Here is a 17,924-nt window from a genome sequence, read left to right as displayed (position 1 = left end):
GCTTTCAATTTTCTTTCTCCTAATTTTTTTTGTAAGAAATTATATGCAGAGATGGCGTGAATTTCAATTTAAGCCAGTCTGCTTCGCTTTTCGTTCTCTGTGCGGAATGCACGGGCAGAGTGAGCGCGAAAAATTTAAATTGAAAATGCAAAATGCTCATATGCAATTTGTTTGGAAGAAAATCTGAGGATGCGGGGGGCTCTGGCTTTGGCCCTTTTTACAGTTTGCCGGGCATAAAAATCCACGACGGTCTACATTGTTGTCAGTTTGTAGCTTTGGCTACAATCGTTTGCTTTACGACCACACCCACACACACATACACACACACACATGCTGGCAGGACAAGAGCATTTGGCATTTTATGCGAAATGTTTTCTCGGCGGAAGGAACCGTCGGGATTCGGCATTATAGTTGTATGAGAACCCATCCCTTTGCTACCAATTCCAATTCCAACTTCAACTGCAGATTCCCGCCATTCCACTATTCGGCCTGACTTTAAAATTAAGTTTACATTTTTAATGTAGCAAAAAAGAATCCGCCTCTCGACTTTTGAAACTGCGTCTGTTTTATGTTTGCCAACTTTAATGGTCATGACTTTTGGTATTTTTGCTTGCAAGTTTATAGTCAGCATGAAAAATAGTTCAAAAAGACATAAGGAACGGATACCCATGGGAATTTGATTTAATTTTTGGTAATGTGGAAAATAGTATTCAAGAAATCTAGATTGTGGACAATTGTTGTATAACTCTATACTTTTTTTGTAAATTAGATTAGTGATAATTAATATATAATATTTTTAATTTTTCTAGATGAGTTGTTTTGCAAAATGATTTTAAAGGGATTTCAACTGATTAATTTATGGTAATTTATTGGTTCGTTGCACCATGAATTATAATTCCGTAATCAACTTTTGCTATTCATTTGAATTAGCCGAAACAACAAAATAGTTAACAAATTATTGATCACGAATTTGTAATAGCGAAATAATTATTCTTTTCATTTGATTTAAACCGTTATTAAAATATATTTTTTAGTTTTAAATGATAAAGGTCAAATATATTTCTAACAACCAATGCATTTGTCGTAAATGGATTTTATTTGCTAAGCGTATAATTATATAATTATATATGTTTGGTACAACATCGTGTATCGTTTCATTCCATTCATTTTTGGTTAACTAATGAATGTCCTTTTTTGATTTTTAGATTTTCAATTCAGCTTAACTATAACCTGTCATAAACTATTGAAGATAATTATTGCATTTAATCATGCCAACTATTCTCCACTTTTATATAAATCAAATCAAAGATGCAGCTTTTTTCTTTGATTAACTTGCCCAAGCCAATTCCCAATTATACATTACTCATACGCCGCATTGTCCGCCACGCAATTCATCAGGGCGTGTAACCAGCGTCCGTATTTCTATAGAAGATCTGGATATATATATATGTATATCCCCCCTGGTTCGCCCGACTTGATTGAGCCGCGTTGGCAAAATCACGTTGCAATTGCCACAGACGGAGCTGAAGAGCAAACGAGAGGAGAAACGAGACTCATTAGACCGAAGCGTGATGCGTGACACCAACTTTAAATTGTGCAAAGACGAGCGTCCTCCGCATCCTTGATCCTCTCGCCCACAACCGACCACCAACCATTTCCCATTTCCATCACATTGCAGCGTAATCTTGGCCATTACTCAAAAAGTAGCTTCGCACGTAGCCTGCGACTAAAAAGGGACCGCGGAAAAATAAAGGCAGAGAAAAATCTGCGATTTATATTCCAATTTTTATGTCAAGTATTTAATTTATAAATTCCAATAAAATACATTTGATTCTTAAAATTTGTGATTTTTTTGCTTTAATGCAATGTAATGAAAATACTAAACAAATTTATGAAAAGTGTTTTAACTATCCTATGAAATTGGGAACTAAAACGAACTTAAACGAAAGTTAGAGGAAACGCTTAGTTGAATTCGTTCCTTATTTTCTTGTTTATTTAACTTCCCATTTATCATGCTATAAGCAGTTTTTAATAATGCAAATGCAAATTAATTTGCAAAATTTAAAGAGTTTTTCGAAATTACATATTTTATGCTGGTGTAGCCTGGCTCTGCGGGTGACATTCGTAGTCTGTTTGTGTTTGTATTTCCGTTTTGTCCAACAGCACCTCCTCCTATTGTCCACCCTCCCAGCGGCCCCTCCTTCTCGGCCTTGCGCCTCTGTCATTGCCACTGTCGCCTTTGAAATCAGATTCCACTGGAGCTCCCCTGTGCCTTCCCTAATGGCTTTGTTATGCTAATTTCATGACGCCTGCCGGCCATTGGAGTCGCCTTTTGCCCCTCGGCCCAGCCGGCTTTTGATGCTGTTTCTTATTAATTTAATTATAAATATTATTCTTTTTTCCGGTTGTTGTTTTTTGGTGGCAATTGCTTTTGCACCAGGAAATGGAAACATTTTAAATGTTCACATTTGCAGCGCGATTTTAAAGTTTTTTGGTGGACAAAGATTTCTAATTTTAGTTAAGTGTGCTTATGCACTAAAAAAAAAATTATTATTTTTGATATTTATATAAATGTACAACTTCTTTTGTGGTGAACCCCCCATAAAAAATAATCAGTAGTTGTTTTGAATCATTTTCAAAAACACCAATATTTCTTTCATTGATTTAAAAATACGAAAATATAGGCAATGCATTGCTATGTTTTTCCAAGTCCTTTATTCTGTGGCTTTTACCATTTACTTTTTGTGAACCAGATGCGTTTATTTACTGATGCAAGAATAACGGACATCGCTGTCATTGGTTTTTCCCCATATTCCTTTACGTAATAGTGCTGGGAAAAAAGTGAAACTCTGTCATTTGGTGAAAGGGACTTAGCTGGAAAGCCTTTCATAAGCATCGCATAAATTCTTTGTCAATTGTGGCAAATTCTTAGCTATCCAGATGGTCAGTCGTCCTGGTCTGTATTTTTCTCTCTTTCTTTTCTGCTCTATCTCTTCCTTTCTAATTGTGCCATGTGTATGTTTGTGAAGGGTTCAAATTGTAACTAGAATTTGATTGTGCTGAGGCATATGAGTGAATTGATTGGATTAGCTCTGTAAGAGACGATAGCATGTGGCCATAAATGTAATGCAAGACCTTTAAGCCTTGATAATCTCTGGATGTCAATGGTCCAAACGTATTGAGGTAATTGAGGAATATCTTTACAAGCTGTTTTAGGATTTTGTTTAGGGCAAAACAATACGAAAATTTTAAAATCATAAATTACTTATTCCGAACTTTAAAGCAAATACAAAAAAAAGGTTTTATTATTAAGCAGGCATTCATATCAATATATTTCGGCTTAAGCAAATTAGAGGATTCTTGTTTTATTGGGTAAATAGTTCCAAGTGTTTTCACTGTTTTTAGGTTTTGAGCTTACCCAAGTATTCCCGGGAAGTCGCTCATTCAATGTTTCTTCTGTGGAGCGTCTTCTATTGCTGTTTGCCCGACTTTCTTCCGCTTTTCTTTTGTCTTTTTTCCTGTTCTATGGCCTTGGTTGGACCTGTTTGCAGGCATGTGGCTTAGAAATGGCTTACAAGCTGGCTGCCTGTTTTTTCCTGGTTCTCCTTCTGACCCGTGAGATGGCTGGTGATGCAACCGATTATCTTCCGACCTTCCTGCCTTTCCTTCCTTGCCTCTGGTTATTACCCTTGCAGCTCCGCAACAGCCCTGTTCATGATTTCCAGCTGCCGGTAACTGCATTCTTAAGCTCAATCAAACAGGAAGTTGGGCAAATGTGCATTGAGTTAACTGAGCGATATTCGTGTTTTTGTGGATCCTTGGACAAAAAAAAAAGCAGCAGAGTTTTATAATTAAAATTCCCTGAGAGAGGAATGCCTTTTAGGTGCATTCCCTTACAGAATTTAAATGTCGTTTTACAGGAACGGTTGCGTGTGTGCGCTCGCCATTCAAGTGAAACTTTAGACATAAAAGCCAGACCCCTTGAAACCCATTTTTTCTGTGTCCACCCTTTCGGGCTTTATTGTTGTTGCCTGGCTCTGGCTAAAACCAGGCAGACATTTGGACCTAACTACTTGAAGTTTTATGCCCCTTTTCTTTACGTTTTTTTCCCTTTTTTTTGCCCGCCACATGGGAGGACTTTATGGCGCATACGTGTGGGTTCCTCAGGGCGCATATTGAAAACTCAGCATTGTTATGACTTTGAAACACATCTTTTCTTCTCGGCCCTCAACTTAATGGCAGGTGCAAGCAAAAAAAAATATGTGGCTGAGGAAAAAAAAAAGCGAGCACAAATAAAACTGTTATCGGTCTGCGTGCTCAAAAGCGCACTTGATTGCTCAAATCCTTTGTGTATCCCCTTTTAAGCCTTTTGTTTTCCATTATGCGCCGGAAGTGTTGCAAACACTTCAGTGCAGGACAGCAGCCGAAGCCACAGCAACAATAACAGAAGCCCGAGAAGAACTAAAAGGGCAAGGAAAGTCCAAGTCCAAGACAGCGTCTCAAGCGGCACTTCTTTCTACACAAAAAAAAACCAAGCTGGTGGTTAAAAGAGTATTTAAGACAAAAAAAAAAAACGAAAAAAATTCATGACTGTTCGAAAAAGACTTCTAAAAATTTTAAAATACATTAAGTAACACCACAAAAAAAAAATTTCAAGCATTTTAATTTCTGCCTTTTTCTCTAGACCTTTTTGATGTTTTTGTGATATTTCATATTATATATTTTGTCATAACGAAGTATTAAAACATACTTTCTTAAGTGATAATTTCACCCATATTTTCGATTTCTTTTCGAGCCTGTATATTTTGTATTCTCGTCAACACATGTTAAAATTTTGAAAATAAAAAAAAAATTTCTTTTCGTGTATATGTAGATTTGACGACATTTTTAATACAAATAAAGCAGGAAGAAGGCACACGGAAATAAAGCATAATAATGTGGCATGACAATCAAGCGGCTGAGGAAAAGGGGAGTGGCGGGGAAAGGCGACGCGTGCCAAACGGGAAAACACTCATAACGCTCGGCTCCCCACTTTCCAGCCCCCCTTTTCTTCTGAGTCGGACCCTCGTGGCTTTCTCCTGTCAATATGTTTCCCGCTCGACTTGTGCTATAATTGTGCCATCCCTCTCCGGAACACTTGCCATATTGTCGTATGCCGCATGTCGTGTGTGTGTGTGTTTTTTTGTCATCGGGGGCTAAGGAATGGAGATAATGCCAACCGGGACACTTTCAGTTACTTAGCTTAAGAAGCGTGGGGAGCGTCTGCTGCTCGGGGACTCAGGCACTGAATCCGAGAGTTCGCTTTCCTTCATTGTTCCTGTTATTTTACAAACTTACAAGTGGCCAACGAAAAGTATCCCAACTGAAGCTAAAATAATTAGCTTTAGGGCTAAGCAGAAATTTCAGAAAAATGAAAACGCCACAAGGGGCAGCTCGAACAGATGAAAGGAGAAAGTCGATTTGCAGGAGGAGGAGAAATGAGAAAGAATTTAAAACAAAGCCAGGTTAGGGAATACTTTCGTATTTCAAAATGTTGCGAAGGGTGAAGCAAAGTAGATTTAAACGTCATTTAAGTTTGTAGAAACATATTAGGAAACGATGAAATAAAATAATAATTAATTTCTTCTTCTGTCAGCGTTTGCAAATAAGCAAAAAACAAGTCCGGCATTCTATATCTGTCAGTTTTATATATTTTAATTTAGAAAATGCAAAATTGTGTCATTGCTGTTAAGAACTTCAGCATGTTTTCAATTATGTAACTCTTCACACTCACATTTATAAGTTAGTTTAAACTTGTTAGTACAAAAAATTTTCATTTTAATTAGAAAACAGAAATGTGATATCAAGATTTAAAAGTTTTAAAAACCTTTAATTTGGTTTATTTATGCCCATGCACAAATTGGTTTATTTTGCACTTTAAAACAAAAGAGTTTTTCATTAACTTCGCGTTCTATTAAATATTTCCGCATGAAATGTGGGTTTCATAGCTTGACCCTTAAATGCCGAATAAGTGAACTTTATAACTTAAAAAGTAAATAGTCCCAACTCCAGCTATTTGCCCTTCGTTTGCTTCCTGATCTGAAAAGACAGCCCCTCTGCCTGTTCAAATTCGCACCACTCATCCGGGTCAGCTGGCGGTCGTTTCCTCCGACTCACCGCCGGCTCATTTTCCGGTTGACAGGAGCGCTTTGATTCCAGCACATCACCTGACAATTTGTTGACTTAACTAATCCCCCTCCCCACCCGCTTTCCACTGTCCACTTGCAGATGCCCAGGATGGGGAGACGTCACAAACACTGCCATCATCGGTTGTGCGGTTCATCTTCATCTCCGTTGCAGCGGCTGGTGGAGCTGCAGCTGCTCCTTCCAGCTCTGTTGGTCGTCCTGCTGGCCACCACCCTCGGCCTCGCCTGCCGCGTCTCCGAGTTCTCCTGCAAGGGCAGCGGCAACAGCGGCAACATCTGCGTGCCCCTGGACAAATACTGCGACGGACGCAGCGATTGCGCCGATGGCAGCGATGAGCCCAAACATTGCTCCGGTGAGTGAGTGCCGCCAGCTGTCGCTGCCCCTTCTCGGCGAAGGGGCTCACAAATAGTACAGTAAACAGTCGAAAGAACGATCCGAATCACGTTTACACAAATAAATTATAACATAATTTACAGCAAATATTTCACTATTCATTTCAAATCAAAATGCCTTAAGGTTAAATATGTATAAGGCATTGGTTAAGTAATTTGTTTTTGAAAGAAAAAAACATTCTTCATTCAATCGATTTAATATATTTTTTTAAGTATTTGTAATGGTACTATGTTTCCAACGCCATATTTTGATACAAATAAAATATATATTAGGAATTGATGAAGTAATTTGCTCTTGATATATTAGATAAATAAAGTTCAATCGATTTAAACATTATCTAAAGTGCTTCCAATATGATATTAAACGTTTTGTTTTAAAAAATTGAAAATAATTTAAATACTAAAGGGAGGCCCACACTGCGCCTATATGATAAATTTTGAAGTAAAACCATTTAAGGTAATAATAAAATAATATTTTTTTTTCAATAGGTTTTTACAAACAAAAATCTTTATAGACTTATTGTAGTTTACTTTAGTGCGCCTCCAACTCACATTCTGATTTATTTGTCTCCTCCGACAGTCTGCAATCGTACATATTATGGCGATATCGGACGCACCTATGCCATAAAAGTGCCAACGCCACAGTGGAATAAATTGCCTTTCCTCTGTCACTTGACATTCACAGCATCCGGTCATGATCAAGGCGACATTGTCCAGGTGAGTAAAGCGGGGCAAAGGTTTTATGGTAGTGATGAGAACACCGAGGTACTTGTACCTAAATGCATATAGATTTATTTGTTTTGAATCCTTTCTAAGTAATATTTACCAGAACTAGACAAAAAACTGTCACTGAAAATAATAAATTGTAATTGTAATAAGGACAAGCCAATAAGGTGTTTAAGATATATCTTCATTCTCTTGATGATATATAAGTGGATTTAATACATGGATCTGCTTAACTCGATAAAGATAAATTAATGTTAAGATTTTATTCAGGCTAGTGTATGATATTACAGCAATCATTTTCGTCGATATCTCTATATAAATAAACGGTTTACAAAATATCAATTAAAAACAATGTTTTTTTTTCTAAGATTAATAATAGGTGCCACATTAAACATATAATATGTTAAAATAAAGTTAATCGATTAATTCTTTAGGTTAAATTTAAATCGATATCAACAGAAAGCACCTTAGTTGGGTAAAAAGCAGTGGAACATTTCTCACCACTGGTGCCAAATGTGTTGCTGGTGCCGAATCAGTGGAGTGTTTGTCCGTTTCGTATTGTTGTCCACAGTTCACTGTCCGTTGTCCGTTTGTTGGCTTTAGTGCGCTGTAGGCCAAAGATTAGCCGTGCGTCAGCGAAATAAAAGTGCAATGCACACACACAAACACACGCATGCAAGTGTTCTCGAGGGCAAAAGAAGAGAGGTCCTGCAGGAGGAGTGCACTCTTACGGGAACCTACACACACACACACACACACACACTGGAAACGCACACACGGGCAGGAGACAGCGACACGCACAAATGCACCGCCGTGAAATATTCCGAGACAAATCCCCCGTTTCCAACAATGGCCACCCGAATCGTACATATCCCATGAGCAGCTGTCCGTGCCTGCCATCCGGACAAGGTGTATGGGTTTTGTCTCGAAAAACATCGGTCTCATCAGGACTACGGACTATTTTACACCCTTGGTTTTACATTAAATGGGAGTTACTTTCCAGAAAATAGTGCATTAAAATTATAGGAACTTTTAGCATTTGTTTGTTAGTCCAATAAATTGACTCGACTCAAAAAAGTTACAATTTCAGTCAGCATGATAAATTTTGGAGGGTCAGCATGTTCTATCTCTAAAGTATTTTGATTAGAATGCATAAAAACTTTGTTATATTTATAAGTGCAAAATAAATAATAAAATTTGATAATTGTTTTCAAGTAACCCATATTTAGGCAACAAAACAAAATATAAATTGGTAGACGTTTTTCACTCAGAGACAGCAACAGAAGAACAATGACATATTGGGATATGTTTCCTAGGGTATGTCGAAACGTATATATCCCAATTCTGGCTGTCGCCACACTGCGTTCGTGCTTGTTAGGTAAAATGTCTCCATTTCTCGCCTTGGCGGCATATCTCCTGACATTTTTGGGGTCCCTGGCATTTGGTGCGTGCTTAATTAGGACTCCCAGCGATTGCAGTCGAATCCCAGCCATTTCGTGCGCGTTTTAAACGGAAGGCAACGCTTTAAAACGCCTTCGGGGACATAGAAAAGACGGAAAAATAGGAGAGCCAAGTGATGCAAGGGGGTCAGATATAGAAATAGGCAAACAAATCGGGCAGCTTTGGAGAAGTGGAAACGCCCACGTTGACAATGAAATTAGACACGCTTCAAAACATTTTTGGCGAGCTGTCAGAGAAACGTCAATTTCAATCTCGAAAATAATTGATTTCCCCAGCAATTTGCGTAAACATCGCAATGAGCAGTTTAGTCCCAGGAAGTGGTAGTCAGCAAATCTGTTCTCCTGCTCCAGTGCCACCCCATTTGTTCCTTAAATTTCTCCAATTCGCCTGGGAGTCTGGCACGTATACATATATTTGAATAAGTATGCAGGATGATATATGCAAAATGTTCCTTCGTGGGCTTTGCACCTTGCACAAATCTGTCATGCGTAAGTTATAACTTTTTATTTTGTGTTTCCGAATTTGTAAAACACTTTTTATAGAACGTGGGTGCACGTGGAAAAAAAAGTTTAAAATCGATATTTAATTACAACGATTTTAAATTTAACTATATCCAGCCAATGATGTGGCTATCATTTCTGTACCAATTTATCGATATAATTACATTTAGAGCAGTTGCATTATTTTAATTTTTAACTAAACGTTAAGAAAATAGCTATACATCTTTTAGTTGAATAATACAAATAATTATTTAATATCTAATGATTTTTCATATTACTATGTATGTTGTAATAAAAATCCTCGAAGAAATAGTTTGTTTTTCAGTGCACATATCCTTTTTCACCTCTTCATCGTAGCATATAAATCATGCGGTTGGCTTTCCGAGGCTTCACTTGGTTTTCCCGCTTTCCCTTCGATTTTTATATGTATTTTTTTTTGCGCTTCTCACTCGGGTGCGTCTGTGTGGGAAATTGCTTGAAATAATAATGTTAGACATTGGCGCGGACGGAACCAGGGAGACGTTGTTGTTGCTGCTGTCTGTTTGTACATATTGATTGATGATTGTCAGCCAGAATCCCAGACCTACGTAGATGGGAGAAGTTTAAATTGCCTGGGACTCCGCCATTTACCCATGGGCTAATTTTTAATGGAAATACCTTAGCCCAAACTCCGCAATATGTTCGCTTTAATCAAATAGCCGATGGCGCAATCTTTTTTCGTAATTAAAGCTTGTTTTTCACGCCCTCTAATGGAGGGGAAAATTTATGCAACAAATTAACCAAGAGGAAATCTTTTTTTTTTACCAAAAAAGCAGACAGTATTTCGCATAAATCAAACAATTTTTTTGTAAATAATAATTTTAGCTTGGCTTACCCACATTTATTTTATTTATTTTACCCGTTTATTTATTTTTGCATTTTAAATTCTATATATTGGTAGCTTTGTAAATAAGTTTATTTAGCAGTTTTCAATGTGAGCATTTGATTTTCGGAATAAAAAAATCGTTGTTTTTACGCGCTTATTATTATTTTGCCAATAAGAATGAAATTGATATTGCTCTTTTATGGAATGTTCAGCTGGCTATCGTTGATGGAATTTGTTTAGAGTTTTTGGCATTTTTGTGGACGAGTTCATAATGGATTTATTGTGTTGAAAATTAAAAATGAACACCTAATTTACTGCCACAAGCAAATCAAAAATGAAACGGGTTGACACTACTAGCATTTAGAATTTCTATTAAACCCCGAATGAAAAGTTTTCCACTTTGTCACGTCGCAGAGCAAAAAACTTTGTAACTTTGGAAAAAAACCATAAAACATGAGAGAGAACTCCTTAAAAAGCATACACTACACATAAATTATGCTTCTTCATTTGCCCAGGAGAATTGCCGGGGCGAAAAAGTCCATGTTGAAGTCCAAGGCAAACTTGCAAATGCAAAAGTTTTTCTGAATTGTCCCCTCTGTCGTCCAGTCGCCGCTTCTAATGAAGCCACAAATGCCAAGTGCGATGTGGAATTCCCTCCCTCATTTTCTCCGCTGTCACTTTTGCCTTTGTTTAATATTTCAAATTGGAAGTGAAAATCTCTTAGTGTGCGTAGGTGCCAAATGAAAAGCAAGTGGCAGCCAACTGAAACCCGAGGCTGAACCCTTTTATTGGAGTTTTCTTTCCAATTTTCGACACACACTCTCCGGCAGGCGTTTATTTGCATATTTTATTAAGTAAAATACATGTGCCCGAGTGCGAGTACGAGTACATAATGTACATATTGCATACAGGATTAGATACTTGACTTTCTGCCTCACAACTTCCTCACTTTGACCTTGACTTGACTCCAATGTAAAAAGGCAGTGTGAGTATGGTGTTTTCTTTTTTATGGCCAATCAAATATGCAAACAGTGGGCGGGTACAATGAGGCGTTGTGTGGTTCTTTACATTTTTCGCAAATGGAATTTCATTTGCATAACTCTAGGCAAATATAAAATATAGTTTTAATACCCTGGGAAGACTGGCTAAACTGGGCTTTACAGGATTTCGAATGTGCTTTAGAAAGTGACTCCGCAACAAGAATATGTCTTGAAAGTATAAGAGCTTAAAAGATAATTTTATTAAAATTCTACTGATTCAGTTCAGCTTTAAGCAAGAGGGCATTTTGTAAGTCAAGATTAATTTAATCAAATCACAATTGTTCTTTAATACAAGCTAAACGTTTTGAAAAAGGAAATTTTCTTAATTTCGATTTTGTTTTGCAAATGAAAAATATTGCTTAATAATAATGTATTTTCTTCTAAATCGTAATCAAAAATGACAATGTCTTTAGTAGACTGATTAATTTTTTTACACTTTACTGCAACTTTAAAGAATTTGAATGTGTTTTTTAAGTAGTCCTCTAAGTATTTTACTTTAAGGTGAAATATAATTTGAATATATATATAATTTATAAAGGTAAATCGTTTAATAGAAAAATTACCTATGTATTTTGGGGATGTCTTAATAAAAATAAAAATATATATATTTCAATTTACCTTTTTCCTATTTCAGATCATCTTTGATGGCTTTACGGTGGGCAGGTTCGACGAGGGCATGGTCGATACGGATGTGGATGGTTACGAAACGAACCTAAGTCCCACGGGCGAGTTGCCCGGCTGTCCCGAGGGCTTCATGCAGGTGAGGAGCTGGAATTTCATTTATTAAAATTCATGTTACGTGATAATAAAAATAGTTTGCGGAAATGTTGTGTCCGGGAGTTTGCAGTCCATTTGCTTGCATGGGGTTGGCTATAATTTCATGCCCAAGTGGGCGGCAAAGGGCGGCATACAGCGGAGAACCCGGGCGAGGACTTTGGCCTGTCATCGTTGGTAGCTTTCGTCCTCGTCGACGTCGCCGTAGTCGTCGTCGTCGTCGTAGTTCGATTCAATCAATGTCCGAGTAATTCTGTAATTTTCTGTTTGGTTCTCTGTTGACAAATACCACATTAGCCCGGCAAATTGAATTGAATGATGCGCCTGTGTGCGTGCTCGTCCCAATAACCGTATTTGTATGTCTGTGTGGGGATGTCCGGACGATCCTGGGATTGGGAGCTTGAGTGCTGTTAGTGTTGTTGGGTCATATCCATTTGGCCCTTCTCTTGGCCAAAAAGGAAAACTATTTAACATGTACTCGAGCTCTGTGTGCGTGGTGTATATTTTTATCGCAAATTTGGCGTGCACATTCGGGGGTAGTCTGTTCTGTACGGCTCTGTCCTCGCCCTTGTAATGCTAAAACCAAAATCCTGGCTAAATAAAATGTACGAAAAAGCTCACTAAATCCCTGTAATTGACTTGTGCAATATGTTTGAACATTTCGTATCTGCAGCCGCTTGTGTCTTAGTTTTTGTTTCAGTTTTCCTATCTGCATCTATATCTTTATCTCGGTTTCGGGTTGACTGGCCCTGCTTAAATCGCCTTTTGATAGGTCCCAGACGGACTGCTCGTTTTCCATCGTGCTCCTCTGGATACCTTAAGCTGTTTTAATTTGAGGATTTAATTAAATTATTCGCACAGTAGCGTTAAAATGCAAATGTTGAAAGAGATGTGTAAGTTCACTTAATCTTCAGCTTTTAACAGATTCAGGAAAACGAGTCTGGCCAGCAAATATGGTTTCTTTATTGAAAATGAAATCTCTGGGAATCCTTTTGGAATTTTAAGCAACGTTTGAAGGACAATAAAAAAATTAATATTTTAATATTGTAAGACTAATACTTATTTTAAAGTTACGAATATACGTTTTGAAGTGCAGCAAAATATATTTAAAACAATGTATTATTATCATATTCAATGAAAACATAATTTGGCTGTTATTGCATAAATTACTTAAATTTTTTTTTTTAATTTGTGAAAAGTTCGTATTGCATGGCTAAAAAACTGATTATAAATAAATACTAATAAGGCATCAACAATCAAACAATGCAAATGAGTTTTTTTTTTAATTTAATAAATAATGGAATTTATTGAATTGACTTTAAATTAATTAAATTTTCTTGTATTCATTTAAAAATGCTCTTGGGGCATTTCAAATGCCCTCTTAGTTCCATTTCCCAGCCCCCTTACGTAATCTCTCTCTTTTCCCGGCGACTACAGATTTTTATTGGTTCCATTTCCCTCCGCTAACTAGGAAGAACTCGGTTCGTACACTGTCGGACTGTTGGAAAACCATAAACCTCTATTAGTTTAGCTCCGTAGGCCCTCAAAACCCTTCACTTTTCCCGCCGGCATTCTACTATATATCTACCCGTCGCTTTGTGCAGCAATAAATTTTAACAAGCGTGGGGCGTGCGCTGACATTTTGCGGTGCGCGTCGCCGAAAAACTGAAAAACGGGCCGGGCTGGACTTCGGGATAGGGAATAGCCATCCAGTGCAGTCGCTGGCACTCCTGTCCTGTCCTGTTGAGGTTTCATTTGGCGCTTGACATGTGTACGGAGTTGAGGGATTTCCGCAAAGGACGAAGGACGAGGGGTGATCCTGGGCTAACAGGCATGTCCCTAGTTTTTCCTGCCGCTGCATTTTCCGGCAGCAGCGGCTTTTATACGCTTGCAGAGGGTAAGCGTAATTTTGTTACTGCATTTTAAGGCCAGAAATAAACTTGTTTAAAAAATTTTTTGATAAGACGTCAACTTCAAAACATATATGGTATTTTATGTGTAAAAGAACAGAATATGGGAAAATAAAAAAGTTATTCAAAATAATATTTACTATTGTCATTTGTATAAGAATAATATTTTTGGACTAAAACAAACGCAATTGGAAAACCAGACTTAAATAAATATATAAAGTAAGGAAAATTGGATTAAGACCACAAGGGTATTCCGAATTTTGTAACGCAAATCTGTTATTTTATTTTTGTTTTTTTTTTTGGATATTTGGCCTTTCCCTTCAGTTTTTAAATGCAGTTAAATATTTTCAATTTTTTTTCGCCGCTGCTCGTGCATTGTTCATTGTTGTCGTTGCAATTCTATATAGACTCGTAACTAACCGCAGGTTTGTGTTGTCGCTTTTCCCCTTCGAAACCTCCAAGTCCATCGAAGCTGGTTGTTTTTTTCCCCGGCAAAGGCAATTTTAACTGCTGACGCGGTTTTGTAAATCCCCCTCCTCGGCCCACCGATCTGTATAAATAATGCGTGTCATGGCCTGGCCACATAAATTCTTGACCGAAACGGAAAATTTATATCCGCTGCCTTTGCCACATATAGGTTTATATATGAATTACCCAGGTTCAGGCCCAGCACCCCGTGTCGAGTCTGAAGTTTCGGTTTAATCATTTATTCAATTTAGTTGGACATTCTGTCTCATGCATTTTGTAACAGGCCAAAAGGGGAGCGAAACTGGGCTGTCCTTATCTTGACCTTTTCGAAATTATTTTTAATAATTTAGCAAACAATCTTTGGCTGACAGTGGAAAGAAGAGCGAAATTCTTAAGTGAAGTGCAGATTACAATGCAAATACTGATGCAAATTTGTATGAAACGCATTTTTTCCAACTAAGCTATAATTAAAAAATTAATTATAATTAATAAAACTATTGTCAAAGGTATTTAAGAAAGTTGATTTCGAATAAAACAAAAGGAAAACCTAGCTATGGATTATAGCACATGCTGCACTTATCCCCAAAGCTTAAGTATATTTTGAGTTAGCTTTACAAGGTATTTTGTAAGTCTTATCCTGAGAAAACTTTCTCTGAACCTTTTGTATATTTGTTAATAATGCTAATCATAAATAATAAAGTTTATGCATAAACGTATTAACCTAAATCAACAGAGACAACAAAAGCAGCAGATAGGCGGAGGATGAGGCTGTTATCCTTGAGTGTCCTTGCAAGAACAGCTTGAGCAAATGACTCAATATTTGACAATCATAACATCCCTAGTCCTGTTTCCTGCTCCCAAGAAGGAAGGAACCAGCTTGGTCCTGCTTCAGTTTGTCAATAGTTTTTATTGGACTAAATGTATACGTACATATATATAGATAATGCATATAGATTGTTTAACAACTTTTGCCTTGGCCAAGCTCATAACTCAACGTTGACCGCAGGAAAGTTAGGGGAGGCTTACGAGTTTTACTGAGAAGTTGACTACCAAGTTTAGAATAATTTTTTCGGTTATTTGTTGGCTTACCCCTGTGTCCACAAATTAAATAAATTATTTGTTATATGGCAAATGCTTTCAATCACTATAAATCATAAAGAAAGCGGAGACATTTGAACAGAGCTGGTATGATGCGCTTAAATTGTTTCACAAGTAGGTTCAAATACCCACTCTAACGAAAGGAGAAATTGGATAGGGGAAATGCTGTGGAGGAATACAGACAAGCGGCAGCTTTTGTTTATTGCTGGCAGATTATGAAGCGAGAAGGATTCTGCGGATGCCAGTACATAAACAACGCTGATAAAACTTTTTTCGCACTCAGTGTGTAAAATGTGTGTGCATATGAGCGAATCCCCCAGTCCCGAACAATGTATTCCGAATGGTTTTGCATTAATGGTCGTAAAGGAATTTTTGATAATAGATGATGGTGGAAAATCTGAGCTTATTGCTTATCTACTTATTTTTCAACAAGTTTTTAGTTTTTTTTTTTACATTAACACAGGGATATACATACTTTTGCTATTTAAATATATTTTTTTATATTCCTTTTTAATTAGTTTCTTTGGCTTAATTTATTTTATTTGATTTATTTTAGACTTTTGTTTCATTTACTCCATTTCTGTTACTCTAATAAATTTGAAGTAGACTACCAGGCTCAACTTCCAATTAAACCCAAAGTTTGAAGACCAACATGTGACTATTCCGACTGGCATGTGTTCAAATGTTTGGCCAAAAAGTCGGATCATTATTAGCCTTGGCCAATTCGAAGAATATTCCTTTAAAGTTTAACCCAGAGGCTGTGGCAGCCCAAAAAATAGCTTGCTACAATAATAATTCAATCAATTTAAAACCAACACAAAACGAGGCAGAAAAAGCAAGAGTAGATAGGCCAAAGACGAAAAAGAGGGCCAAAAGGACACTCACACACACACAAGGACCAAGGTCCAATAATTCGTTATGAAGTCGATGCTAATAACGCTCCAATGCACACAATGGACATGATGACGATGATGAAGAGGAACGATCAATGGGGTAAGATGCAGGGAGATGCTAAAGAGGGGAAAAAGTCAGTACACTTAGAAAAAAGGGTTTAGAATAAAACTGATAGTTTTAAAAAATAAGGAACTATACTCATTATTTAGATATTGACGAAATTTTACTACAAGTTCTATATGCAAATGTTAATATTTAACCAGTTAAACAATTAAATTCCTTAAATAATACATTTTAAGGAGGCTTTAAAAATACATTATAGGAAAATGTGGCTACAGGGGTTCTTAAATTGCTTATCAAACGATAGTTGTTAGACAATCATTAGATGTAGGAACAAATACTGTTATTTAGAATGACTTACTAGAGTATACAATTTACATACATTGGTATGTATATTTCAAATTTTTTAAACATTTTAGTAAATTTAAATATATTTTAATTAAAAATCTCTTTTTCAAAATAAGCTTGGGAGAAATAAAAATAAGTTCGGAAAATCTAAACCCTTTGCTTTCCAATCAAGTTTCTGTACACATTAGATAAGTGATTTTTGAGTGTAAGGAGGAGAGGCCTGGACCAGGACTCGTGCAGAGTTCGCAATGAATTTACACAAAATCGAAATCAGAAAATTACCATTATGCCAGGCAGTCAAGCCTGCCTACTGCTCCCTGTGTCCTGCCAGAACCCTCTGCACTCTGCCCTCTGCCCGATTCCCTATCCCAATCCCAATCCCAATCCACTATTCATCCTGCCGACGAGATAGAGCAGGATGGTCGACGGACTTGCCCTGGTCATTCAATATGACAGCAGCAATGGACCGACAGGACTGGCCAGTGCAACTGCAACTCTAACCAGTTACAAATATTGGCCAGACCTCGATTGGCGACTTTGCAATTACAGCAAAAATTGTTGTTTGAGTTCGAGGTAGCCGGGGGGCCAGGCAGGCAGGACCAGGACATGTCCGGGGCAAAAAGGACACAGTGGGCGCCAGGGGCCGGACTCATCGGTCGTCGGTTCAGTTCAAATAACCCATTAACTAAAAACTTAATCAATTGGAACCCCAGTGTAAATGAGCTGCCGTTGCCGTTGCCGTTGCCGTTGCCATTGCCATTTTCCAATCCCCACATTTATCGACTGGTGGCCACTGACCTAGGCCGCAGTCTGTAACGAAAAAAAAATAAAAAGTACTGAACACCGGACCCGGCAGTGTCCTCGTCGTGCTGGTATTAGCAATATTAATGCTGCCTATGCAAGCAGGCTCAATAAATGTCACTTGTCCTGCCCCGAATGTTCAAAAGATTTGTGTGATTTTGTCGCGAATGCTGGGCATTCACAGTTCGGGAAATGGTCTAGACATATGACGGAATCGTAAACCTTACATAAACCTAAGCCCAAAATAGAAATATAAATAGTTTTAAGATTGTAGGCAAATAAAAAATAGAGCATCATTAAACTGGCTTAACTTTTGTAAAAAAAAGTCCATAAAAAAACAAAAATAAAGTTTGATCATAAAACTTTAATTCTTTTTAATACTTTTTATATAACATATTAAA

General features: G+C 37.3%; 1 protein-coding gene across 1 annotated transcript in view; it reads left to right on the top strand.

Moving 5' to 3' along the window:
- Window positions 1-17,924, top strand: part of LOC128257147 (uncharacterized) — a 64,870-nt gene that overhangs the window by 13,723 nt on the left and 33,223 nt on the right. Inside the window, exons 2-4 of the mRNA XM_052988012.1 lie at window positions 6,268-6,538; window positions 7,159-7,295; window positions 11,805-11,930. Of these exons, the coding sequence (XP_052843972.1) occupies window positions 6,268-6,538; window positions 7,159-7,295; window positions 11,805-11,930 (534 nt within the window). The remainder of the gene's footprint in view (window positions 1-6,267; window positions 6,539-7,158; window positions 7,296-11,804; window positions 11,931-17,924) is intronic.

The sequence above is a fragment of the Drosophila gunungcola genome, assembly GCF_025200985.1.
Source record: "Drosophila gunungcola strain Sukarami chromosome 3L unlocalized genomic scaffold, Dgunungcola_SK_2 000002F, whole genome shotgun sequence".
NCBI lineage: Eukaryota > Metazoa > Arthropoda > Insecta > Diptera > Drosophilidae > Drosophila > Drosophila gunungcola.
The sequence above is the reverse complement of the archived record's forward strand: the minus strand, read 5'-3'. Positions and strand labels throughout refer to the sequence as shown.